The sequence below is a fragment of the Vanessa cardui genome, chromosome 30, assembly GCF_905220365.1.
Source record: "Vanessa cardui chromosome 30, ilVanCard2.1, whole genome shotgun sequence".
Classification (NCBI taxonomy): domain Eukaryota; kingdom Metazoa; phylum Arthropoda; class Insecta; order Lepidoptera; family Nymphalidae; genus Vanessa; species Vanessa cardui.
Window position 1 is genome coordinate 1,589,306 of NC_061152.1, and position 26,097 is coordinate 1,615,402.

Here is a 26,097-nt window from a genome sequence, read left to right on the forward strand (position 1 = left end):
GAAATAGATCTTAAGGTGACGAACCTTTTCTTACCCCGACTGTTTATACATACACCTTTAACTATGTAATGTAACATTGACAGCTGTCATTTTTCCCGGCTTATTGTGCCATTGTATCCCGGTAAGCATGTATCATGCATGGTATGCTTAACACCTTTAGAACCATATATTAACAAATTTGAATATCCTTGCTCGAAAAATGTATTCAATTATTTTTTTTTATATGGCGTTTGACAATACTTGAACTACTTACACACGTGTATACACGTACTTTACTTTATACTTACTTATATATTAATACAACATGTATCCATCCTAAATAAAATAGGCATACAATTTTGGCGACCTTAAACATAGAGATCTCTTTGTGGCAAGGGAACACATTTCTCTAAGCCCCAGGCCCACATATATAAGACACATATTAAAATTGAGTTATTTACAATATAATAAGAAATATATAATCTAAAATTGACTATAAATACATGGACAAGTATAGAATCTTCCGATATGTTACTTAAATCAATATTTCAGTGAAAATTCCTCACACTTATTTATTTACATTGCAACACTGATATTTAACTTCAATGAAGAATCGAGCCATAAATTTTAAATGACGTGCCTGTAACTTTTGAAGTCTACACGAAACCCTGTTTCCCGCCAAAAACACTGTCAAAAAATTGGTCTCGATGTTTCACACACTTCCATGTTCCTGATTTAACTTGAACACACTTTAAACATTTTACTATAAAAATGTATTGTTTATTTATTTATATTCATTAAAAATTTTATTTATAAATATAGGTACACGGAATATGAAAATTTCTATTAATCTTTCCAAAAAATACAACTAAACAAATGATGTTCTAGTAAACAGATATGTTATTAACACGCGAAAAGTGAAGACTAGAAAACGTCCTAATTGGGACGTTTGCCTTTAGTCGTTTTCATCATAATTATGCCAGTAATGCGTTATAATACATCATAATTATGTAGTAATACGTTTTGCGTAATTAAAACATCTAGTTATCCCTTTTACTTATTGTTCTTATCAAGCTATCCTTTTTACTTGTAACGAAATGTAAAATAAACGGTCCCCGGCGCGGCACACTTTTTCTGATGTTTAGTACGTATATAACATATCTGTTTATTAGAATATCATTGAACTAAACTTCCAATTTCAAAAACGTCCAAATGTCACAGCTGACAGTTCCTTTCTTTAAATAGAGAAGTATAAAAGCGTCATAATATAAATATATAAAATTAACTGTTGCACGCGGCTCTGCTCGCGTTGAAAATATAAATATATTTGTAAATTAACTTAAAATATTACATTAATTATCTCTTTATTTATAACACTTTTTTTCCAATTAAACGGTTGTCTTGTGTTCTTTCTTAGGCTTTAGAATATATGTTTACCAAATTTCATATAAATCGTTTCAGTTGTTTTGTCGTGAAAGCGATACACAGACAAGTTACTTTAACATTGACAATATTAGTAACAAAATCAAAATATACTTTATTCAAGTGGGCTTTTACAAGCACTTTTGAATCGTCATTTAACAGTTAAGTGAAGCTACCACCGCTAGGATTTCACACCATTTGACATTCAAAACTTTTGACTTCCCTGAATTGGTCCTATTAATTATACGAATACGAATAATAAAGATAATATGTGCCATAAATATTATAAAAAAAAAAACCAAAAACAAAACTATAAAAATATATTTACTTAAACAACGTCCATACTCACAGAGTATAATCATTTTTCTTATTATCTAATAGATTAAAAAAACAAAAACTATTTAAAAAAAAGTACTTAAAAAGATACAATCATTATCGATATATATTTTAACTTTGTGTGGATGGAAATAGACGGTAACGAAGTTACAGGAACCTACCATCACAGAGAAGAAATAAAGGTTAAAAATATCGAATACAAATAGGTAACAAATATCCTGCAGCGTCTTAACTGAATAACACTTTAATTTTACTTCTTAACTTCCGAGAACCGGTCCACCCATGCATATCACAGATTAATCAAGCTCGACCAATGATATCTCGTCAAATGTTGTTTATTCGGCTTATATTTGAGTTTGGAACAGACTATACTTAAAAAAAAAGAAAAAAACTCATATGTCACAGGAACATATTACGTATTCGACTTTTTAACAACGGAAATCTTTTTCCTTTTCCCCTGCCCCTCCTCTAAAACGACTAATCCTTCGAATTTCGAACTCAAATCTTTAATACATTCTACTTCATCCTTCGTCAAACCTGGCGGCAAATCGAATTTGACATATTCCTCATTTCCCGCCAAATTTTGACACATGTCATTTACGCCATTTCTAAAACTGTCATCGACGTCATAGACAACTTTTTTTTTAGCAGACGAACACTTGAACGCATTCTGCCAGAGATCCCTTTCCTGATCAGCTGACTTTAAGTTATATTTATCTAGATTTGCAAGCGCCTCACCTATTTCTTTGTTTTTCGGTTGCAATTTTAGCGCTCTTTTGTAATATTTGACTGCATCCTCATACTTACCCAACATTTCGTTACCTCGAGCGTAATAATACAAGATTTTACAATGTTTATCTACATCTACTATATATTCTAAGCACGAACACATATTAAGAACGTGTTTGGGTTTATTTAACTTATAATAACACACAGCTAAGTTTGTGTAAGCATTGACTTTTAATTTATTTATTTCTTCTCTTTCCAGATCATTCTCTGGCTGTGAAATATTTAGTATGGAGATTGATTGTTGGTAGTTTTTGACTGCTTTCAAGTATTTCTTCTTCGAAAACAAATCTTTCGAGTAATTGTGAAGAGATTTCACAGTTTTCATCGTAACCTCGTATTTCTTTTGCTCCTGCGATGGCAGATCGTTGAACCTGGTCATAAAAATCACAAATGCGCATAGGTATTAAAGTAAACAGTCTAAAGTTTCATATTCTATGACTAGAATTTTTCACATCTGTGTATCTCATATTCTTTGGCATATATCATGTATAAAAGTCGAAGCATTGCATATGTAAGACAGAGTGTCTATCAAGTGTCACAGTCTGTATAATTGTACCGTCTCGTTGATAAATCGTGAACCAGTCAGTGACTTTCATTATCCTCTACACAAACCCAGCAACATATTATTACACTAACTGTTCCCGTGACTTTATTCACGATTTACTATAACTTACAACAACATCCTGTAAATTTCTCACTGTTTAGCTAAGGCCTCCTCTACTTTTGAGGAGAAGGTTTGGACCATATTCCTCCACGCTGTTCCAATGCGGCTTTCTGGAATACACATGTGGCAGAATTTCGATGAAATTAGACACATGCAGGTTTCCTCACGATGTTTTCCTTCACAGACCACAAGATGAATTATAAACACAAATCAAGCACATGAACCCGTAATCATCGGTTAAGATGCTCGCGTTCTGACCACTGGGCCATCTCGGCTTAACTGACCTCTATGGTCTCAAAGATACAAAATCCTCTCATCTTACTAATGATATAGAGAATAACCCAACAAACATTTTAGCCGTATAAGAAGAAATTACGCAACTAATAATTGTATAAGCGTTGTATAGAAGTCGTTTCATTCTTTTATTCGACTTAGTGCCGCCTATAGTTTATTCGACTTATAGTCGTGTAAAAACGTCGTAGAAACGTCTATACGACTGTTTTATACGACTACTACACGGTATTTAGTCGTGTAACTAGCGCTGTGGCAGTAGAAACGTCTTTGCGACCTTTATACCGCCTATAGTCGTATTAGAGTGACTTATAAAACTCCTATACGAATTTAAGTCAATATCACTATAAGAGTTTTAAAATACACTAAATATTACATACAACACCATTCATTTGCATCTTTGTAAAAATAATATTACATAGTTGAAATGGATAGAAAAATCTGGGCAAATATGTAAAAAGTGGCCACTTTAAGAGGAAAGTTAAAAAATATTATGCATCATTTCTTAACTCCAATTGTATTAATATCGAATATAAGTATGCGACAAGTTACCTGTCGATCAATTGGAGATGGTTCCGTACAAAATTTAGAGAGTTCTGAGCAACGTAAATTAATCGAAGCGCAGAAAGTGCATTCTCTTCTTCTTGCTCTGTTCTATAACAGTTGTCATGATTTTTTAAATATACTTATATAATTTTAGTTGAAATAATAATATTTAGTACGGTTTTGATTTTTAAATACTTTTTTTTTTATTTCAAATAACATTTATTAGTATGATTATTGATTCGGTTATAGACACCGTATTGTGGGACTCCCGTCACTGCCTCTCGTAGCGTGGTGTGCCAAGCTGGTACTGCTGGTAACTGCCTGGCACGAGGAAAACAAAAGGCGGTTGATTTTGAACGGGGAGTGGGGAAGAAAGCTAGATTGTGTATTAGTGATAGTTCCGATTATGATAGCACAAATGAAGCCCATGAAAATGATATACTTCGTGATAGTATAAATAAAATATTTTTTCTAATAAATAAAATATTTTTTCTAAAAAATATTTTATTTTACTCTTTTTAGTGTTATTTTCTCAAAAAAGAAATTAAAAGTCCTTATGTCACAAATGGTTATTTGTTGATTTTTTCAAAAAGCGCTGAACCTATTTCAATAAAATTTTTATGGGACCACTTCTGGAGCATGATATACCAAAAAATAACATAACAAAAGAAATGTTTAGTGAATCTGTACTTCTCTTCATAAAAGCTACGAAGAGGAGTATAAATCCATATAGAACTATTTCCTAACTCCTAGTAATTGAGGACTTATACCTTCCATCATCAGCTAAGCAGTATAATATTATGATTGCCAGAAGCAGACGCCACTATAACTTCAGAAATTATGTAAAACACGGTACATGTGCTTATAAAATTCGAGGGTTCCCCTCGATTTCTGCATTCCAGGAGTATCTTCTTTCTAACAAAAAAAAAATAATCAAAATCGGTTCATAAATGGCGAAGTAATAGGCGAAAAAGCATAAATATATACCGGTCGAATTGAGAACACTCCTTTTTTTTAAGTCGCTTAATAAATGCGCATAAAATCTGATCTATTATATCACGTATCATTTTTTTTATCGAAGCTGAACCAATAAATACTCAATAGTTATATAAAATATCAAGGTTTTAAATACTTGACAAATACTAAACTGAACTCTAATTTCGTTTTCTATGGCGGAATATTTACAAATCCAATAATGACATAAATTGAAACGTCGTTTAGAAGTTGTATAAAAGTCTTTTCCTGCACTTTAAGTCGTGTAAAGGTAATTTTTATAACTTACTTTAAAAAATCTCAATAAAATATTATTTATTTAATTAATTACACTAGCCCGTTCATTACATAGTTAAAACTAGCGCATTATACTCGATCAAATTAATTTCCCATCAGATCAATATTCCTTGAACTTGAGTTTCGAAGTAAACACATTGATGAATAAATAAAAATAATGTTCAATATCAATGAAGTTTGTTCGTGACAGCTTTCAAATTCAATTTACAATTAATATTTTATCCAGTCAATTTGACAACAAATATAGTCAGATAAGAAGCGTGTTGGATACTGCTATTCGATCAAATGTCGTAAAGCAGCGATAATAAACACTATAAGTCTGCCGCACGACGTCTATACGACCACTATGCGACCACTATGCGACCAAAAAGTAACTTATGCGACCGCTACATGACTCTTATAGGACACTAAGTCGTATAAAATGGGCCTTTTCTTGGTGATGTCGACGTTATAGCGGCGTAACTGCGACCAGCTTATAGAACCAAAAGTTACTGGTGGCACGTTGTGGCGACCTTTCAAATGTTTGTTGGGAACTCACCTTGATATAGCCTGTACGTCATCAACGTCGTACAATGAGATAACAAACAGCGCGGGCTCCGGTCTAATCCTGGGCGGAGCACCTTGGGGACCCCACGCCATCCTCGGCTGCAGCAGCAGAAGGAACCTTGCCTTCGGTCCTTTTATACAAGTCAGGCCGATTTCAAGGCCCGGCAGGAACCGTCCTTTGCCTAGTCGCATGCGCTAAATTAAAAAAAAAATCAAATACAATACAATTTTCCACCGTCTACCTTATTTTGACGATATCCGTGTCGTGTGTACACCGAGGTCTCGGGTTCGATCCCCGGCCGAGTCGGTTTAGAAAAAGTTAATTAGTTTTCTATGTCGTCTCGGGTCTGGGTGTTTGTGCCGTCGTTACTTCTGATCTTCCACAACACAAGTGCGTTAGCTACTCACATTGGGGTCAGAGTAATGTATGTGATGTTGTCTCATATTTATATTTTAATTGATACTTTTTAAAAAAAAACAAATTTTGAAAATAGCTAAAAAACGTGATACCTCAAAAACGGTTCACTTTTGCGCCATGCATATGGGGGTTTAAATTATTGCAAATAGTCACCCCTATCACCGCCTAACGGATATACGTCGAGTTACCAATAACCCTGTATGTATATATATATATATATATTTGTCAATATCTCAGTAACAGAGCTTTTAAGTTATGGATCATTTGGAGTCGGACTTTTTTAACCAATTTTACAAGGAGGAGAGTCAGAGCAAATAACAGTATTTTATGAACGGAAGAAATTAACCAAGTATCATTAAGACCGTCGATCAAACAGCGCCATTTAATTAAGTGGCTAGACGTTTAATTGGATGACTAATTCAACCATTTGGCTGGGAAGGATCTTCACCAAGATTCTCTAGCGTTTCTCGATATGGAACCTCCTTTCAACTGTCATATACTTACCAATGGGGCACCACCATTCATCGTAAGAGTAGAATCGAAAGGGATCTTCGCTTTTTCAAAATACGCTGCATAGTGGATGGTCACCATCGCGTCTACTGGTACCAGCGGACCATTGCCTGTATGAAAAAACCCACAAATATAACCATATTGAGTCGAGATGGCCAGTGGAACGCCCAGAAACGCGTGCATCTTAACCGATGATTGCGGGTTCAAACCCAGGCAAGCACCGCTGTTTCATGTGCTTAATTTGTCTTTATAATTCATCTCGTGCTCAGCGGTGAAGGTAAACATCGTGAGGAAACCTGCATGTGACAAATTTCATAGAAATTCTGCCGCATGTGCATTCCACCAACCCGCATTGGAACAGCGTGGTGGAATATGTTCAAAAAAACCTTCTCCTCAAAGGGAGAAGGAGGCCTTTAGCCCAGCAGTGGGAATTTACAGGCTGTTGTTGTTGAAATATACCCATTAGTAAAGTTTGTTGTTGTCTATGCCTAAATGTCATTGTCTTTAATTAGATCTCACTCAGGTCTGTACAATAAACTCTCAAACTGCTATCCCGATTTTGATGGAGTTTATTTTAATAGATTTTTATATGTATAATACACGCACAATATATCAGAGAATCTGATAATTTAAGAGGTGCCTGACGTAAATAAACACATTTTTTGCGCTGACATTGTAAACGCTGGCTGAACCCTACGAGATAGATCAAAATAATGTACTATTCATTCATACTCATCACATTCATCTCGTAATGTTGTTTACATTAACACTATACAGTATATTAAAATGGAAATAAGAGCCGAGATGGCCTGATCAGAACGCCTGCATCTTAACCGATGATTGCGAGTTCAAACCCTACTGCAAGCACCACTGAATATTCACGTGCTTAATTTGTGTTTTTTTTGTTTTATCATTTTTTATTGTTATTATCACCTTGTGCTCGGCGGTGAAGGAAACCATCTTGGAGGAAACTTGCATGTGACTAATTTCAACGAAATTCTCCAATCCACAAACCCACATTGGAGCATCGTTTGCATTGCTCCAAACCTCCTCAAAGGGAGAACATGCTTAGCCCTTTAGTTGTGACGTCACAGACGCTCTGACCAAACTCAAACCCAAACTCAAATTGCTTTATTTAATATAGAAGTACTGCACTCTCTTATTGATAGTCAATTGAAACAGTACCACCGGTTCGGAAGAGAAAATACCCTGACCTGAGAAGAACCGGCGATAGAAATTCGCGTGTTTATTTTTTTGTCATAAGTATTATATAAACAATTTAAATAAAATTAAATGGCCAGGAGGCGATCGTTTTATTCCTAAGGTGTGGTATCGATCATAAACTCATTAATTGTATAGTAACCTTTTGCACACAAGCGATTTTTAATATTTTTTTTAAATTTGGCAACAGAGGCATTTTGAACGCTTTCTGGGATCCTGTTGTAAAACCGTATACATTGCCCCACAAAAGAGTTACTGACTCTGTGCAGGATTTCATAATGTACCAAAAGTAGAACATTAAAATTAACATACCTTCTTCAATTATGAGCATTTTGACGTCACCAGACGATATACAATCGACCATCTTTGAGGAGAGATCGCTGAACGAATGATACTCCGGGCAGGAGAGCATTTGTTTTTCAGTAGATTTCTCTATATTCTTGAATGCATCTTCAGTTTCACTGTAGGGTTATAAATTTTGCTGATTGCCTTGATTTGAAGGGACAGTTGGATTTCCCTGTCTTTGTTTAACTTAAAATTCTACGATATGTGAGAAAGAGATGAAACTAATGTTATTTTTTTTTACGGTATAGATTGGCGAACGAGCATATGGGCCACCTGATGGTAAGTGGACCCATAGACAATGACGCTGTAAGAAATATATAACTATTCCTTACATCGTCAATGTGCCACCAATATTTGGAACTGAGATGTTATGTCCCTTGTGCTTGTAGTTACACTGACTCACCCTTCAAACCGGAACACAACAACACTGAGTACAGTTATTTGGCGGTAGAATAACTGATGAGTGGGTGGTACCTACCCAGACGGGCTTGCACAATGCCCTACCACCAAGTAAGTTATGTAGATAAAATCCACAACAGAAATTTTTAAAACATTTTCTGTCTCACACAACCACTCTGTGGAACCAGTTTTCGCCGGCGGTTTTATAAACCGAACCGATACGACTTAAGTAGGATGTAGATGATGACGGAAGTAGTATGCTCTTTTCTTAAAGGTGGAACCTTCAAGCACCAAGCTTCTGGCACCTGCAAGCCCCCCAGTGTTGCAAATGTCCATGGGTCAGTTACTTTCCATCAGGTGAGCCTCCTATCACATATGCCATCTATCACTTTAATAAAACGGATTTTACATTCGCTTCATCTCTTTCACACAGACAGATTACTGTAACATTAAAAAGAAGGCTAATAGGAAAGGAGGGTAGATAACACTCATCAGATATTCTGATGTGTGTATAACCCCAAAACATCAATACTTCGTATGATGCTGTTTCAGTTTGAAGGATGAGTTAGCAAGATCTACCAGTACAAGGAACATATCCAGTTAGTTCTTGAACTAAACTTAAGAGAATCCCATTCAACGATCCAAGTAATTATACAATACAGTGCAAAGGTCAAATCAGCAATATATGTCAATGTTAACTTTATGGTATGTCGTAAATATAATACACAGAAATATTAGGTCTTAAAAGAAAACAAAAGAGCTGAGATGGCCCAGTGGTTAGAACGCGTGCATCTTAACCGATGATTGCGGGTTCAAACACAGGCAAGCACCACTATATATATGTGCTTGATTTGTGTTTATAATTCATCTCGTGCTCGGCGGTGAAGGAAAACATCGTGAGGAAACCTGCATGTGTCTAATTTCATCGAAATTCTGCCACATGTGCATTCCACCAAACCGAAACTCTCTCCTTAAGTAGGAAATTTACAGGCTGGCTTACTTTTTTTTTTCTTAAAGAAAGGGTTTAATCGTACAAGCTTTGGTAAAAGAGCCATTTCTTCCTGACGAAATGTCTGTCATATCTCAGTCTTTTTAAATGTAATCTTGGTAAGTGTGCTCATAAACATACATACAAATATTTACACACTAATAAATAACTCGATAAATACATTTCAATAATACAAATATTCTCGAATAACTAAATATATCTTACCTATCGCTGTCTCCAATGTCAGGGCAGAGGTCATCATCGCAATTACTCATCAAACTTGTATTTGGTTTCTTGAAATCCATATCTATGTGAAATTCCGAGTTACCGCTTATTAAATCTCTGAAAACAAACAATTTATGTCATTAATTGGCACTTGACAGTATTTTTATGTTATAATACTACATAATATACAGTAGAGTTGATCCACTGTCTGTAGACCATAAAATCAAAAACTACCAAAAAGTTATTATATATTTTCACTAATGAACGAAGTGTTTATGTATAATTTATAAGTATATTGACAGAGTACTAACATTAAGCTTTAAGCTTTTTTTTAAGTAGTTGCACAATATTATTGTTAGCAGAGATGTATATTATGAGTATGCAAGGGAAAGTTGGGACTGTTAACGACTATAAAATATACATTTTTATTTTATTTATTTATTTATTTCACACACAAGTTTTTTTTACATTATTTAATGCCAGCCCTGAATTCCAAACTAGCTTTCGCTGTGTTTTGGAAGTCAGTTCCTTCCCAGATGTTAGGTTACAAATTGTTTCTTATTATAAAAGTAAATGTAAATGGAAAATATAAAAAAAAGTAAAAAAATAATAATAAAAATCAAAAACACAAAAGAAATTATTTACCAATCTAAGTAGTGAATTAAAATAATAGTTACTATTATTTGGGCATGTGCGTGTGTAAGTGTATGTCTGTATAATGTTGTGTGCTATGATGTGTATTTAGTAATATGTGTATATATGCAACAATTATTTGTGTTTTTTTCAGCTCTCTAAATTACATTAGTCTTAAGTCAACAACTGCTCAGTTTCCTTATAATCAAAGACTGTAAGCCATTCTTTAATTATTTTTTTAATTTGAAAGTTAGACAAGTTCTTTGTTTTATATTTAGTAATAAGTTTGTTATAGAGCCTAGGTGCTAGTGAACTACAACAATGTTGTGCAAATTTACAATATCCATAGTAATCATTACTATATTCAGAATAAAGGAACAAATTTATAAATATGAATATATAAATATTTACAGGTATATATAGTTATCTTCATTAAATTGTTAGGTTTAAGTTTATATTTTCTTTTAAAAAAAAAGCGATTGTATAAGCACAGCCTCTCTCATCTTGGCATTATATTTATTGTTCTTGTAAAATACCTCCAGAAATAAAAAAATGGTGTTATTTATTTTTATTATAAATGTGATTTTAGTGTTTTATCGTTTTTTTTTTTTTTTAATTAATATTTATCTTTTTCAAGTAATAGTTAGTTTTGTATCGCTTTGCAGATTACAAATTATTACATATTAAGTTATTCGCAAATTAAACAGTTTCAGTACAAATAAAATATTAACTAACAGATATGATATGATACTAACTTCAATTTTACTCCTGAAGAAAGTTGCACGGGATCTTTAAAAACTTCTTCCATATTTGATATTATATTAAGTCGTAAAATAATATTTCTTTAGGTTATCGGCTAACAAAATATTAAAAAACACGAAAATTTATATTTGTAAGCTGTCAACGGCACTAGTTTTTTTAAATTTAATATCATAGCTATGGATGTAGTATTATTGGGGCCCTGAAAAAAAACTTATATCGAGTGGAATTATAATTATTGGCGTATATCACTTTCAGTCGTCTCATTATGTAGTTTCTTTTTAACTGTTTTATTTTCTTGAATACTTTTTGAACAATTTTCATTTAACGAAATAAGTAATGGTACCAAAATATTTAGTTGTAAACTAAGAATTCCAGAATTCTCCAAATATTTTTTGTAATATTAAATTTTAAAACGAATACATTTATTTTATTTATTTGCTTTGCTACTCTACTCTTTTACTCGAAAACCGAATAATGTAATGGCATATAAATGAAGATTTCCCTTCAGTTTTGGTTTTTTTTTTATTGTACCAGTTAATTTTCCTAACATTTTAAATCTCATGCCATCAGAAAAAATTTAATAATACATCCTACTATTCGGATCATATTCTATCCTACTAATATTGTAAATGTGAAGGGTGTTTATTACTCTTTCACGAAAAAACTACTGAACGTTTTGTATGAAATTAATTATACATCAGAATAAGACATAGACTACAATTTACAAATACTTTAATGTATTTTGGTCATAATATAACGATACATATACGATCAAATACCCGTTCGAAGCCGGGGAGGGTGACTTTTACTATATTAATGTAGTCTAAAAGTCACAGTATGCTAGCAACCCTAAGTTATAACAATTAACTTGTTGCGCTACCTTTATTTACATACAATATACATCCAGATTCCAGAGCAGGTATTTTTCGATGAATACTGACAAGTATATGATATGACATTTGGATTTGGATAGTTGAAAAAAATATTCATTGCTGTGAGTCTATGCATTTATTGATCGAATATACTGTACTTTATTGATTTTTCTATTTTAGTTATCATTTATTGCACCTTCGAGGTACTGACAACACGTCGGGTCCGTCTGAAATTCATACCGGCTTCAGTGAAAATAATTTAAAGTTAGAGGTAAATATTTTTACTATATTGCTTACATCAAGTAAAATAGAAAGTACTGTGTAATGAAACGGTTTTATTTTTAAATTCCTGTAAAATAAAAAGCTAATAAGATTTTAATAGCAATTTGTAGCTTTTGTATTTAATATACATAGGAAAAATAAAGAATCGGATTATTGTGATTACAAATTTGTAACTGTTTGCGAATATTTCAATATAGACATTAAAAACGTAAAAAGATTTTTTTCTTTGTTTTTTCATTGGCTAACAATGTTGATATTCTTAGATTTTCTTTAAGTTAAAAGTTATTACATAAATGAATCTTTCTTTTAAATCATTTTGTTTATTGATGGAACTAGCATTAATATCCGTTGTGTAGTTTAAGAGATCCAAGCGTGCACAGCGACAAGTGACTGTTTTAATAGTATGTTAAGAAATAAATCCCTTTTTCCATTGGTACCTCTTCAGCTATGCCCATATGTGAAATCAGATCCAATCTAAAGCTCCTTGCTATTATAAGACGAGATTCCATTCCTATATGTTCCTCTAAGGTAAATTGGGTGGCCTTAATTTGAAGCCCACTATCAATAATTATAACTTACTCACAATCCACTCTATCTAAGAACCATTTACTAACTAAACCACTATGAGCAAGTAATTCTCAAAATAATAGTACAATATGTCGTGAAATTTTATTTATTCGATTTTTAAATGTTGAAAAAGAGTAACTACTGAGTGTCTTGCTGGTTCTTCTCGGTATCTACTTTCCGAACCTGTGGTAGCTTCACTTAATTGTTAAATGAAGATTCAAAAGTGCTTGTAAAAGCCTACTTGAATAAAGTTTATTTCGATTTTTGATTTTGAGCAATCACTTACCCCCATTAGGAATAAACACTTTATTAAAATATCATCCCCCTGCCCTCATTCCAATTTTATTAAGGGTTGCCGCAGCATGTTTTCTTCCATATTTCCCTATCTGTCGTCTCACAAGTAACATACCTTCCAACCATATCATTTTTTGCAGAATCCATCCATTGTTTCTTTGGTAACTTTATTAAAATAGTTGAACGCAATAAGGAAACACTTCAAGGACATAATATTACTTTAGTACGTAATATATTTAAGCTAAATAATTGACCTAAATCAATATATCAATTTGCTGGGTGAATCCAACACTTTATGATTTTATGTTATTTATATGTTTGAGCGAAGCGAAAAACTATAGGTTATTAACATAATATTAGTACTTGTGTATTAATTATATTTTTCTTTAGGTATTTGGGTATAATAAATAAAATATAGCCTAACTTATTCCTTACTGATGCATTAGTAAAAAGTTTTTTTGCTGTAGTGGCTTAAATATGTAACAATTTATTTTGCCATTGCATTGTATATATATATTTGATGGTAGACAAAAAATCTACATGTTTGTAAACACATAGTTTTCTTGTTTTCTAGTTGAGTTTGAAACAATGATGTTGTAGTAAACAGATATGTCATTAACGCGCAAAAAGTAAAGATTAGAAAACGTCCTAATTGGGATGTTTGCCTTTAGTCGTTTTAGGTACTAATACGTCATAATACATCATAATGAAGTAGTAATACGTTTCGTGTAATTAAAACATCTAGTTATCCCTTTTCAACCGACTTCCAAAAGGAGGAGGTTATCAATTCGTCTGTATTTTTTTTTTTTTTTTTTTTTTTTTTTATGTTTGTTACCTCATAACTTTTCACTGGGTGGACCGATTTTGATAATTTTTTTTTGTTTGAAAGGTAGTGCTTCCCGTGGGGTCCCATTTTTTTTATTTTTTTTTCCGATGATGGTATCCATGTGAAAACGACATAAGTCTTAAATTTGCGTTATGTATATGCGCGACAAATAGGTGAATAACTGAAAATCACGTTAACCAATTTTGATATTTCTTTTTTTATTATAAAATATATACTTCAAGGGTAATTTGGTGAAAGTTTGGTAAGGTTCTGAGCACAGGATCCATGACAAAGTGACGGAACGGAAGGGAACGGAACAATTCTGAGGAGCACGTTAGCGATACTCGGTCGAATCTTTTATTTATAGGTTATTTGGATATTTGAGTCACCTTCCGTAATGTGGTTATGTTTATGTAATTATCATAGTCGAATATTATAATCAACTAGCTACCCACCCCGGCTTCGCACGGGTGCAATACTGATACTAAATATACTACAGAATTTGTTTATATACGACATCACATCGCAAACTTCTAAAATTATCAGTGTTTCTTTACTATATTGTTCATGTATTATATACACAAACCTTCCCCTTGAATCACACTATCTTTTAAAAAAAACCGCATCAAAATCCGTTGCGTAGATTTAAAGATATAGGGACAGAGAAAGCGACTTTGTTTTATATTATGTAGTGATGGAACTCCTATACGGCTCGTAGTTAGGGTGCGATATGGGGCAGAATTTCTTACTATCTTTAATCAAATTTTGTGTATGTGATGTGATGTCATATGATGTACGAAATATAGTTGGTCTTTTTCAAAGTTTTTTTGCTGAGTTCGATTACAGCTCTTTCGAGGGATCCTTGTAGTTCACGCCGCGTGACGTATTAAATCCGCATTTTCGAAAGTCTATTTTTGCTTTATTCGCAAGTTTCCTTTGAAATTGTCCTCGAAGTAGTTTCTGACTCATATAAACGGAACGCTTAATCTATCCATATTAAAAAAAATTAGTTAGTCAACATCAGCTTCACTTAAAATCAAAAAATAAATAAAATTTTAACAAAAAGAAAAACCGACTTCAAACAAAACACTATTTTAAAATAAATGAATATGCACGAAAAAGTAATAAAATAATTGCGTATTCAACATATTTTTTGGAGTCTTCCTAAGTTAAATGAAATGAAAAATATTAGACTACTTAAAAGTCGATTAACGATTATATCATGTAGTTATAATTATTGTTATATTTGGAGTCGGTGTCAGCCAATAAAACCCTACAGTATATCTATCAAAAAACAATACGAGAATACTTTAACAAATATGTTTTTTACAAATTACCTTTTACACAATAATATACTGGATCAATCAAGGGGCTCGTATTGCTTCTTTCTTTTGATTGTTGGGGCAAGGGCACCGTGGCTGACACCGGCTCCAAATATACCAATAACTATAACTACATGATATAATCGTTAATCGACTTTTAAGTAGTCTAATATTTTTCATTTCATTTAACTTAGGAAGACTCCAAAAAATATGTTGAATACGCAATTATTTTATTACTTTTTCGTGCATATTCATTTATTTTAAAATAGTGTTTTGTTTGAAGTCGGTTTTTCTTTTTGTTAAAATTTTATTTTACTTAGTGTTTTTATCAAGCTATCCTTTGTACTTGTAACGAAATGTAAAATAAACGGGCCCCGCCGCGGCACGCTTTTTTCTGCTGTTTAGTATGGGTATAACATATCTGTTTATGATAATTTGTAATTATATATTATTTGGGACATAATATTATATATTATTTAGGAGAGCAACATTAGTTAGATACTATCTTCATCATATAAATTATTTGGAAATTCATAATGAATGTCATAGATTCTTCCAGCTCACAAGCTACAGGCTATTTGACAATGCCAACAATAAACTGACAATTATTGTAATCAGTATATATTATGAAATTATTGGTTATTTTTTTTAACAAAAGTTGAAAATAATTTATTCAAAAATACATAAATAAAAATGCATTTTTAAACATTTGTCATGTAACCCGAAACGCTCCTGATTGGCCGGGCTTTTATGTACCACAGATTGAAATACAGGCAAGTGACGTCACCGATCCCGTTGCAGCTTCATATTGTCCAAGTAGCGTTTTCGCGCGCTATTTAAATATGGAATTTTTAATGTGATATTTTTCGGCAAATATGTACTAGTAATTAAAAAATCAACTTTTACTGGGTTCCTTAACCTCTACTAAATAATATAAAATGGATTTTAAGAACCAGTCAAATAGCCTATTGTGATGCGTCAATTCGCTGCGAAATCTTGTTAATTTTGGTGTTTACCTTCTTGTGGCCGGATTAGTTGTTATATATGACAAAGTTTCTGTGAATGCTGATGATTTATGAGCTATATCTTTTGGTTGTATTGAAAATACGTGAAGAGTCACCTGTGACCCACTCATCATTATCCTGCCTTTATCCCAATTTTATTTGGGGTCTACGCAGCATGTCTTCTCCTTCCATACTTCTCTGTCAGACGTCATCTCACAAGTAACATTCTTTCTAACCATATCGTCTTTCACACAATCCATGCATCGTTTCCTTGGTCGTCCTCTACCTCTATATCCACCCACATCCATGCTCAAGGCCTTCCTTGAGCATGGATGTGACCCACTATGTTAATATAAATAGTATGATGTTTATAATAGTAATTTTTGTTTATATTTTTGTGTGTTATGATATATGTAGAGAGGTATGTATATGGTCGCCACTGCTCATAGATAATGGCAATATAAATTAACCATTCATTACGTCGTCAATACGCCACCAGCCTTGGAAGCTAAGGTGTTATGTCCCTTGTGCCTGTAGTTACACTGACTCACGTTATACTCACTCACATGACGAGCAAACCGCTGAAGCGAAATTGATAAAATTTGGTGTGAAGCAAACTCGAACTCAAAGAAAGGACATAGGTTACTTTTTTGCCTGACACATGACAACCGACGCCCTTCAACGCAAGCGAAGCCGCGCTCGATTACTATTATCAAATAATTCACTTTCATTTTGATTACGTTTTTCATTTGTTTTTTTTATATAAACCCTATTGGGACAGTAACTTCTTTTCACTTCCTAAAATGAATTACTTGTTCATTATAACATTTATTTTTTTGTCCAAAACATAACCACTTTTATAAATCTAAACTCAGCTCGATTAGATATAAATACATTTATTTAGCATAATAGGTTCAATCGGCATAAATCCAAGTTGTACAATCAATCACCCTTAATTTTCATGATAACCCCGTTAAAAACCCCGGTTTCTGACCTCCGACCGCGCTCTTCTGTTTTTTTCTTTTTTTATTTCTCCTGTCACCTCACAATCTGTCCAGTCATCCAATTGGTAAGCCGATCAAAGTCGGCTTTCTTAACCAGCCAACCACGTTGTAACAGTGTTACCATCTGTAAATCAGAAGAATATAATTAAAATAATCACACAACCAACACCCTTAAATCAGTGGTGTAGCCATCTTAGGGCTAGGTGGCGCAGTGCTCCAGGGCCCCGGAGTTCAGGGGGCCCTCTAAACTAAACCTTAAGCTTCTGAAGCTAGAAAATCTCGACCCTGCGCACAAGATTTCTTAATTGGCATCTGTAATTTTGAAGGGTAATTGTTAGTTAAAGAGGGATGGGAAAGAGGGGGTTAGGGCCTCATCTAGCTATGCCACTGTCTTAAGTGCGAGTAGTATATTTTTTTAATTTTTTTTATGGTATAGGTTGGCGGACAAGCATATGGGCCACCTGATGGTAAGCGGTCGCCATCGCCCACAGACAATGATGCTGTAAGAAATATAACTATTCCTTACATCGTCAATGTTACACCAACCTTGGAGACTAAGATGTTATGTCCCTTGTGCCTGTAGTTACACTGGCTCACTCACCCTTCAGACCGGAACACAACAATACTGACTACTGTTATTTGGCGGTAGAATAATTGATGAGTGGGTGGTACCTACCCAGACGGGCTTGCACAAAGCCCTACCACCAAGTGAGTGGTGTATATAATAGTATATAATATAGTTTCTTTGTTTCAGCAATGGCGAATCCAGCTCCACGCCAAATGGTATCATGTCCGTACAATAAATCCCATCAGCTGGAACACTATCGCATGCACATTCATCTCCAGAAATGCAGAAAGCAGCACCCGAACTGCAACAAGGTTACATGTCCCTTCGATACGACACACGTCGTCAATGATGTGGAACTAGATGTGAGTATACTCAATCTGCATATACAGCAATCTGTACATTTCCCGCTGCTGGGATATAATAAATATGAGACAACATCACATACATTACTCTGATCCCAATGTAAGTAGCTAAAGCTCTTGTGTTGTGGAAGATCAGAAGTAACGACGGCACCACAAACACCCAGACCGAAAACAATATAGAAAACTAATGGTATGGTAATGTACATCGACTCGGCCGACAATCGAACCCGGGACCTCAGAGTGGCGTACCCAATAAAACCGGTGTACACACCACAGAGGTCGTCGTCGGATAAGTCCTAACTTTGAGGAGATGTTTTGGAATATATTCCACCATGCTGTTTAGTGTTGATGTAGACATCCTGCCATCCTCACGATGTTTTACTTCACCGTCGAGCACTAGATGAATAAAAGTAAAAGTTTCCCACTGCAGGGCTAAGGCCTCCTGTTCTATTAAGGAGAGGGTTTCGACGCTGTTACAATGCGGGTTGGTGGAATCACATGTGGCAGAATTTCTTTGAAATAAGACATAGATTTCCTCGCGATGTTTTCCTTCACCGTCGAGCACTAGATGAATTATAAACACAAATTAAGCAAATCTATGTAGTGGTGCTTGCCTGTATTTGAAACCGCAATCATCGCTTAAGATGCACGCGTTCTAACCACTGGGCCATCTCAACAAACATTCCATCCATCTTCACAAACTCTTGCATTTATAATAAATTAGTAGGACTGAGCACATTTGAAGATGGATCGAGCACATTTTTAAAGTCTTGTTTGCGATGTCATGGGTGCTTTTGGGGGACCCCCAAGATAGTTAGTTAGTCCTCCACTAAGTAGGGGTTTTAACAGCTTTTGGTGCACATATATACGAATTATCTATTGTTCAAGTATCACGTAAGTGTCTGCCCCAAGAGAGACATGCTGGACAGCCAGATATACGTGATGGATAACGATTACCGCCCAGCTGTGGACGTCCAACCCCAACCGATGGTGTCTTCCGAGGAGAATTGGGATGATGTGAGTGACTTACACATGTATATATATATGTATGTATATATATAAGGGTAAGGAGAGAGCTCTTGTAATATATGTTTTTAAGGTTTTGAAAGGTATAGTCTATAATGCTGATGTCCTTAGCCAGTTGAGTCTGTGCGCCCCAGATATATATGTGTGGTGGAGACATCGACCGTCGATGATAGCTGTGCCCACCGGGCGAACCAAGTTGCTAAAGGAAGCACCGTTACGTACTCGTTACGTACACGTTACGCACACGTTACGTACTCTCAAAACGATAGCAGACAGAGTTGATTTGTTTTGTTGCAGTATGAGTGAACTCACAATAGTTGCTGCTTGGAATATATCATATACAATTTGGTATTATATATATTATTATAACATGGATAGATGTATTAAATTTGTTTTTTTTTAAAGTGCTGTAATATCGAATTGGGGCACAATCCTGTAATGATATGTATACAGTGTGGCATTAAATAAAGAAATAAATATTTTTCATGTTCTTGCTTGGCGGATGAGCATATGCCGCCCATAGACAACGCTGTAAGAAATATTAACCATTCCTTACATAATGCGTCACCAATTGGGAACTAAGATGTTATGTCCCTTGTGCCTGTAGTTACACTGACTCACCCTTCAAACCGGAACACAATACTGAGTACTGTTTGGTGGTAGAATATCTGATGAGTGGGTGGTGCCTACCCAGACGGGCTTGCACAAAGCCCTACCACCAAGTATATAATTGTGTTTAACTAACATTACTTTGTTTTTTTAAATGTTGATAAAGAGAAACTATTGTGATTCCCACTGGTTCTTATGGATTGAATCTGCTTTCCGAACCGGTGGTAGCTTCACTTAATTGTAAAATGACGATTCAAAAGTGCTTGTAAAAGCCTACTTGAATAAAGTATAGTTTGATTTCAATGTTCAAACATTTAGAAAAAAACTGCTTGTGGCTCTGTGCAAGCTTAATTGGGTATGCACAGGCCTTAAGTAATTAGCAGAATTATGTTTTGTATATAATTATTTAGAAAAATCATTAAAAAAAATGCCATTTAGGCAAAAGGGTAAAGAGAAAGGGTGCCAAAAATTGACATATGTTAGAATTTGTCCATCTAAATAACTTTTAGTTTGACACCAAAGCTTTAGAATTCTGATTGTAAGTGGCAATATACATATATTATACCACTGAATGTATAAAAAATACTTAGTTTATACACATTCATTATAAACATAAAACAGCCTGTACACTGGATTTGTGTATTGTCATTTAAATTTGGAGATGGCCCAGTGGTTAGAACGCGTGCATCTTAACCGATGATTGCGGGTTCAAACCCAGGCAAGCACCACTATACATATATAATTATGTGCTTTATTTGTGTTATAATTCATCTCGAGCTCGGCGGTGAAGGAAAACATCGTGAGGAAACCTGCATGTGTCTAATTTCATCGAAATTCTGCCACATGTGCATTCCACCAACCCGCATTGGAACAGCGTGGTTGAATATGTTCCAAACCCTCTCCTTAATGGAAGAGGAAGCCTTTATCCCTGCAGTGGGAAATTTACAGATTGTTATTTTACTATTGAATTTTTAAAAAACTGTATTTATTTCACAGTATAACACAACATCATACATACCGGACCCATCAAAGAAAGGATCCCATATCATTACAAAGATTAAGGGTGCAACGCCCTCTGAGAGGCGGAAGGCGAGAATGCAGGGTATTGCAAATTTCAGACCTCTAGAATAAACATAACAATAATACAAAAAAAAATTAAAAATGACGTTTTGTTAAAAAAAAAAACTTATTTTATCTGTTGTTTGATTAAATGTAAATAAAACTACAAATCAATAGATTTAAAAATTACTTTTTCTTAAATTTGACAGGGTTTAAATTGTATATATCTGCCCTACATAGTCCTACTTATTTCATTGCTGTATATATTATGATTATGTACAAGTAAACTACTTAATGCCCAACAGTGTACTGTTAGGCAAACATTTTATTAGGTATCATTTCAGATTTACGTTTAAGCTGTGTAGGTTTCCTCACAATTTTATTGTTAGTCAGTACTGTGTATGTAATTTCTTGCATTGTATTGGAGGACCAAAAATTAATAACCTATACTTTTGTTGTGTTACCAATAAAAAAAAATTCAATTTTTTTTTTGAGTTAAATATTTATTTGGAATTGATGTATGATATTGTTATTAATTACATATTTCATATAAGTAATTGTTTAAAATTTGTACGAATAGTCACTAACTTAAACGGTACTAAAAAGATAATATTTTTTGAAGATAATTAATGTTAATTAAACTGGTATCAAAATTGGATAATTACTTTCTTATTTGTTATTCAGAGCTGAGATGGCCTAGTGGTTAGAACGCGTGCATCTTAATCGATGATATATATATGTGCTTAATTTGTGTTTATAATTCATCTCGTGCTCAGCGGTGAAGGAAAACATCGTGAAATTTGCCTGTGTCTAATTTCATCGAAATTCTGCCACATGAGCATTCCACGAACCCGCATTGGAACAGCGTGGAGGAATATGTTCCAAACCCTCTCCTTAATGGAAGAGGAGGCCTTTAGCCCAGCAGTGGGAATTTACAGGCTGCTATTGTTGTTGTTGTTGTAAGCATTATAAGCACACAACTGAAGCATAGAATATTCTAGAATATTTTGAATATATTCTATATTTGAAGTGACATTCAATATTACTATAAATAGGATATGAGTTTTGAAACATCTTTTTAGGGATTTTAGTTGACAACTATTAAGAGTGTTAGGATGTGTCAGTCTGTAAACTGTTATTCCTACAGGTAAAGTTGATCAAAGATTAAACGGGCCATTTATTACTTAAGACTATTTTCTTTAGTTTTTGACCCCCTTCCCCCTATGATAAGAAAAGATAAGAATAGACCGAACCCTCAGTAGCCAGTATTTGATCTCGTCCCTATTATAAGAAAAATAGATTGTAGCCAAAGTTACTCCTTATTATATCAGTTATTTGCCAGTGAAAGTCCCGTCAAAATCGGACCAGCCGTTCCAAAAAAAAAATCCGTGTAATATTTATTATGTAAGAATTTAAAGGTAAAAATGAATAAAAGTTTGGTTTATTTTTCAAAGTAACAACTTTTTGAAATGTTTATTTGTAATTTCATAACTTTTAAAGGTACGCATCCGAGCGAACCTCGGCGATCGCGCGCTTTTCCGCTCTTTGTCAAATAATTTTAACTCTGCGTAATTTTTTGATTCGTAAGAACTATATAAATTCTTCCCACCCCCTCATAAGAAAACATAAGACGTGATGGACACCCTCCCCTTTAAATTTTCTTACGTAATAAATGAATGGCTCCTAATGTGATGTTCGTATTTCGTACAAGATTACTTGTAAGACAAAACGTCAAGAAGTTCAACGATGTTGCCAATGCAAAAAATTTAATTTAAGTTGTAATAAATGCTTTATTTTTCTTTAAGTATGTTTTTTAATTTTTACGTAATTATGTAAATGGTTGTGACTAACGATGACGTCAGACGTTTTTCTTTAAATAACTGTTGTGTGGTAATATCTTTATGATACTTTTGTTTAAAATATGTGAAAATTTATATTTAGAACGAACGAATTTCAAATGTGCGTGATAAAACCGGGGTGCTAGGATAGAGGGCTGTATAGTTTAAGCTTTTGTTATGTATATTATAATTTTTTTTTAATTTCAAGTTTTTGCTATAATTTCGTCTGTGCTATAACAAGAAACTGACAATAATAGGCTATTTGACTGGTTTTTAACATCAATTTTATATTATTTCGTAGAAGTTAAGGAGCACAGTAAAGTTGTGTTTTTTTTATTTCTAGAACATATTTGCCGAAAAATATCATACTAAAAATTCCATATTTAAATAGCGCGTAAAAACGCTACTTGGACAATATGGCGCTGCAATGGGGTCGGTGACGTCACTTTCTTGTATTTTACTCTGTGGTACGTATAGTAGAAAAGCAAAGTTTACAAGAAAGCGATATTATCATAAGCCCGGCCAATCAGGAGCGTTTTGTGTCACGTGACAAACGTTTGAAAATTTGCATTTTTATTTATGGATTTTTGAATAAATTAAGTATTATTTTCAACTTTCGTTAGTTTTCAACTCATAATATACACTGATAACAATAATTCACAATTTATTTTTCGTATTGTCAAATAGCCTATTCAAAGCCCAACTAACATGGGATATTGAATCGGTTTGCATTAATGATGTTTTAGTAAACAGATTTGTTATTAACGCGCAAAAAGTGAAGGCTAGAAAACGTCCCAATTGGGACGTTTGCCTTTAGTCGTTTTACGTAGCAATACGTTATAATACATCATAATTACGTAGTAATACGTTTTGCGTAATTATAACATCTAGTTATCCCTTTTACCTTTTTTTTTTTATCAAGCCAATTTTTTTTACTTTTAACGAAATGTAAAATAAACGGTCCCCGGCGTGGCACACTTTTTTCTGTTGTTTAGTATGGGTATAACATATCTGTTTATTAGAATATCATTGTCTTTGTTCTAATTTCTAACAAATTGTTAATAATGTTTAATAATGTTTTAATTGTTATTAATGTTATATGGGTACAAGTTCGAAATAAGTAATACTCAAAAATAAAAGTATTATTGTCAAGTTACCCGTTAGTTATTAATTATCATATGGATTTTCCGAAGTAATATTTTCAATAAATCTAAGTGTCAGTATTTCGTTGGTTTTATTTATTTATAGTTTACCGTCATATATTCGCTTAGTTCCCTTCCTTTCCTAGTATTAATTCCTTTTACTTGAAAAATGGTCAATGATCGTGCCAAGAATTACTAAAAAACGTTGATTTTCCTAATAGAAAGCCACAAAAATGTATTTCGTCAAAATAAACAACAGTACTCAGTATTGTTGTGTTCCGGTTTGCAGAGTGAGTCAGTGTAACTACAGGCACAAGGGACATAACATCTTAGTTCCCAAGGCTGCCAACTAATAGCTTAAAAAAAAAATGAAATCACATTAGAAACCTCTAAAATAATCAGTCTTTCTTTACCATATTGTACATATATTATATGTCTTATTTAAGCTTGACTCAATCTTTTAAAAACCACATCAAAATCTGTTGTATATTTTAGAGATCAAAGCAGACATAAAGACAGACAGTAAGAGACTTTGTATGTAATGATTCAATTTGAATTCTATGATCAAAATAAAAGGAAAATATGTTTTAGATGATTTTATTTTACACTATTTATATATTCTTCGTCCATTTTCTGGAACTTCTCTGTCATGTCTTCAGGGATTTCCACCGTCGTTAAATCCTCAGCCCCAACCTCGTCCTCCTTTTGAATCAAAATATCAACGACATTTTCACATGCGAGCAATAGGTTTGGATCTTTTTCCCATTTATGATATTCTCGTAAGACATAATAAACTCCGTTATCTCTTAATATTTCTCTGCCTTTACGCTGTGCACATAACTGATTTAACGTTTCAATTATCATCTTACGTATATCAACGTCAGCATCCCGTTGTTTCTCTTTCGGTAAATACTGTAGAGCTATCGGTAATTTATCCATTTCATCGTCAGGATAATCTTCGTTACCCATCAACGGTGAAAGCAAGTATGTGAGTAACTCTAGTTCATTACTCAATGGGAAATCGTGATATTTAGTGTCAAATGACAAATTCCTTAGCGTTCCGATAGCTCCACCTTTACGTATAACCGATTCTTCATAGTTGCAGAACGGTAATAGCTTTAGTAGAGGTACGTAAGGGTTTTCCTCTGTCAACCATTTCCGTATTCTAGGGGAACAGCTAAGATTACTAAACATAGGTCCTAAATAATGTAACTTCGATCCCTTTTTATTATAATCTAAGTTTACAAAAACATTTAATAATTCATTAATGTGAGGCATAAATGAGTTGATGCATTCCTCAAGTATATTTTCTTGCCTTGTGATATTGGATAAGATCATACATACAGCATCCGCGTCTTTTTTTTGTTGATCGAGCACATAACCTATAAATATTTCAATGACATTTTTGTAGGACGGTTTGTATTTTATTATCTCAGCAGCGCCTGTTGGGTTCGCTGTAATATTAACTAGTAATAATAACGCGTTCTTGTTGATTTCATCCACTTTATCATTAGTTAATTCAATTATACTTTCAATAATTTTTTCGTTCTTTAACAAAACATTGATTCCATCCTCTGTACCAGACAAGCCTAATAAATGATCCAAAGCGATGTGTTTCAAGTCAATTCGTGATTGCGGTTTTAGGAATTGTATCATTTCATCAAGTGGATCTTTTGCCATGTTTAATTAATTTAATTAAAAAAATAACTTTGTATGAAACGTGGGGCTGGAAATGTTTTCTTTATAGAACTGTCATTGTCAAAGAAAACATTAAAATTTGATAATTGACATCGACGTCAGTAGGTATTACCATTAAAAATTCGTAATATTACTTGACGTTGTGATCATTTTAAAATATCGGTAATAAGTTATTGATATGATATGATAACACTTATTACCTGATATATAATGATAATGTTTTTATATGTTTTATGCAAACACATTTTTATATGAATATA

At 33.5% G+C, this 26,097-nt stretch overlaps 3 protein-coding genes across 3 annotated transcripts; 1 reads left to right on the plus strand and 2 right to left on the minus strand.

The window, feature by feature from the left end:
* Positions 1–1,707: 1,707 nt before the first annotated feature.
* LOC124542304 (inactive peptidyl-prolyl cis-trans isomerase shutdown-like) lies at positions 1,708–11,509 on the minus strand. The gene is made up of 6 exons (XM_047120271.1): positions 11,358–11,509; positions 9,970–10,086; positions 8,325–8,473; positions 6,786–6,901; positions 5,856–6,058; positions 1,708–2,897 (listed from the first exon to the last, which is right to left on the minus strand). Exons 1-6 carry the CDS (start codon positions 11,408–11,410, stop codon positions 2,150–2,152), a joined length of 1,386 nt encoding a protein of 461 aa, XP_046976227.1. The 5' UTR covers positions 11,411–11,509; the 3' UTR covers positions 1,708–2,149.
* A 753-nt stretch (positions 11,510–12,262) lies between these two features.
* Positions 12,263–21,598, plus strand: LOC124542214 (gametocyte-specific factor 1-like). Its single transcript, XM_047120159.1, has 4 exons — positions 12,263–12,507; positions 18,290–18,465; positions 19,354–19,482; positions 21,097–21,598. Exons 2-4 carry the CDS (start codon positions 18,292–18,294, stop codon positions 21,229–21,231), a joined length of 438 nt encoding a protein of 145 aa, XP_046976115.1. The 5' UTR covers positions 12,263–12,507; positions 18,290–18,291; the 3' UTR covers positions 21,232–21,598.
* A 3,124-nt stretch (positions 21,599–24,722) lies between these two features.
* LOC124542314 (protein HGH1 homolog) lies at positions 24,723–25,891 on the minus strand. The gene has a single exon (XM_047120281.1). It carries the CDS (start codon positions 25,817–25,819, stop codon positions 24,737–24,739), a length of 1,083 nt encoding a protein of 360 aa, XP_046976237.1. The 5' UTR covers positions 25,820–25,891; the 3' UTR covers positions 24,723–24,736.
* Between the last annotated feature and the right edge of the window lie 206 nt (positions 25,892–26,097).

Excerpts from the sequence above, each read along its gene's own strand:
- LOC124542304 (XM_047120271.1), bottom strand. The coding sequence starts at position 11,410 with ATGGAAGAAGTTTTTAAAGATCCCGTGCAACTTTCTTCAGGAGTAAAA. Across the intron at positions 8,474-9,969 it reads GACATTGGAGACAGCGATAG|TGAAACTGAAGATGCATTCA; the intron begins GTAAGATATATT and ends ATAACCCTACAG. Across the intron at positions 6,059-6,785 it reads TGAATGGTGGTGCCCCATTG|CGCATGCGACTAGGCAAAGG; the intron begins GTAAGTATATGA and ends TTTTTAATTTAG.
- LOC124542314 (XM_047120281.1), bottom strand. The coding sequence starts at position 25,819 with ATGGCAAAAGATCCACTTGATGAAATGATACAATTCCTAAAACCGCAA.
- LOC124542214 (XM_047120159.1), top strand. The coding sequence starts at position 18,292 with ATGGCGAATCCAGCTCCACGCCAAATGGTATCATGTCCGTACAATAAA. Across the intron at positions 18,466-19,353 it reads TCAATGATGTGGAACTAGAT|TATCACGTAAGTGTCTGCCC; the intron begins GTGAGTATACTC and ends CTATTGTTCAAG. Across the intron at positions 19,483-21,096 it reads CCGAGGAGAATTGGGATGAT|TATAACACAACATCATACAT; the intron begins GTGAGTGACTTA and ends TTTATTTCACAG.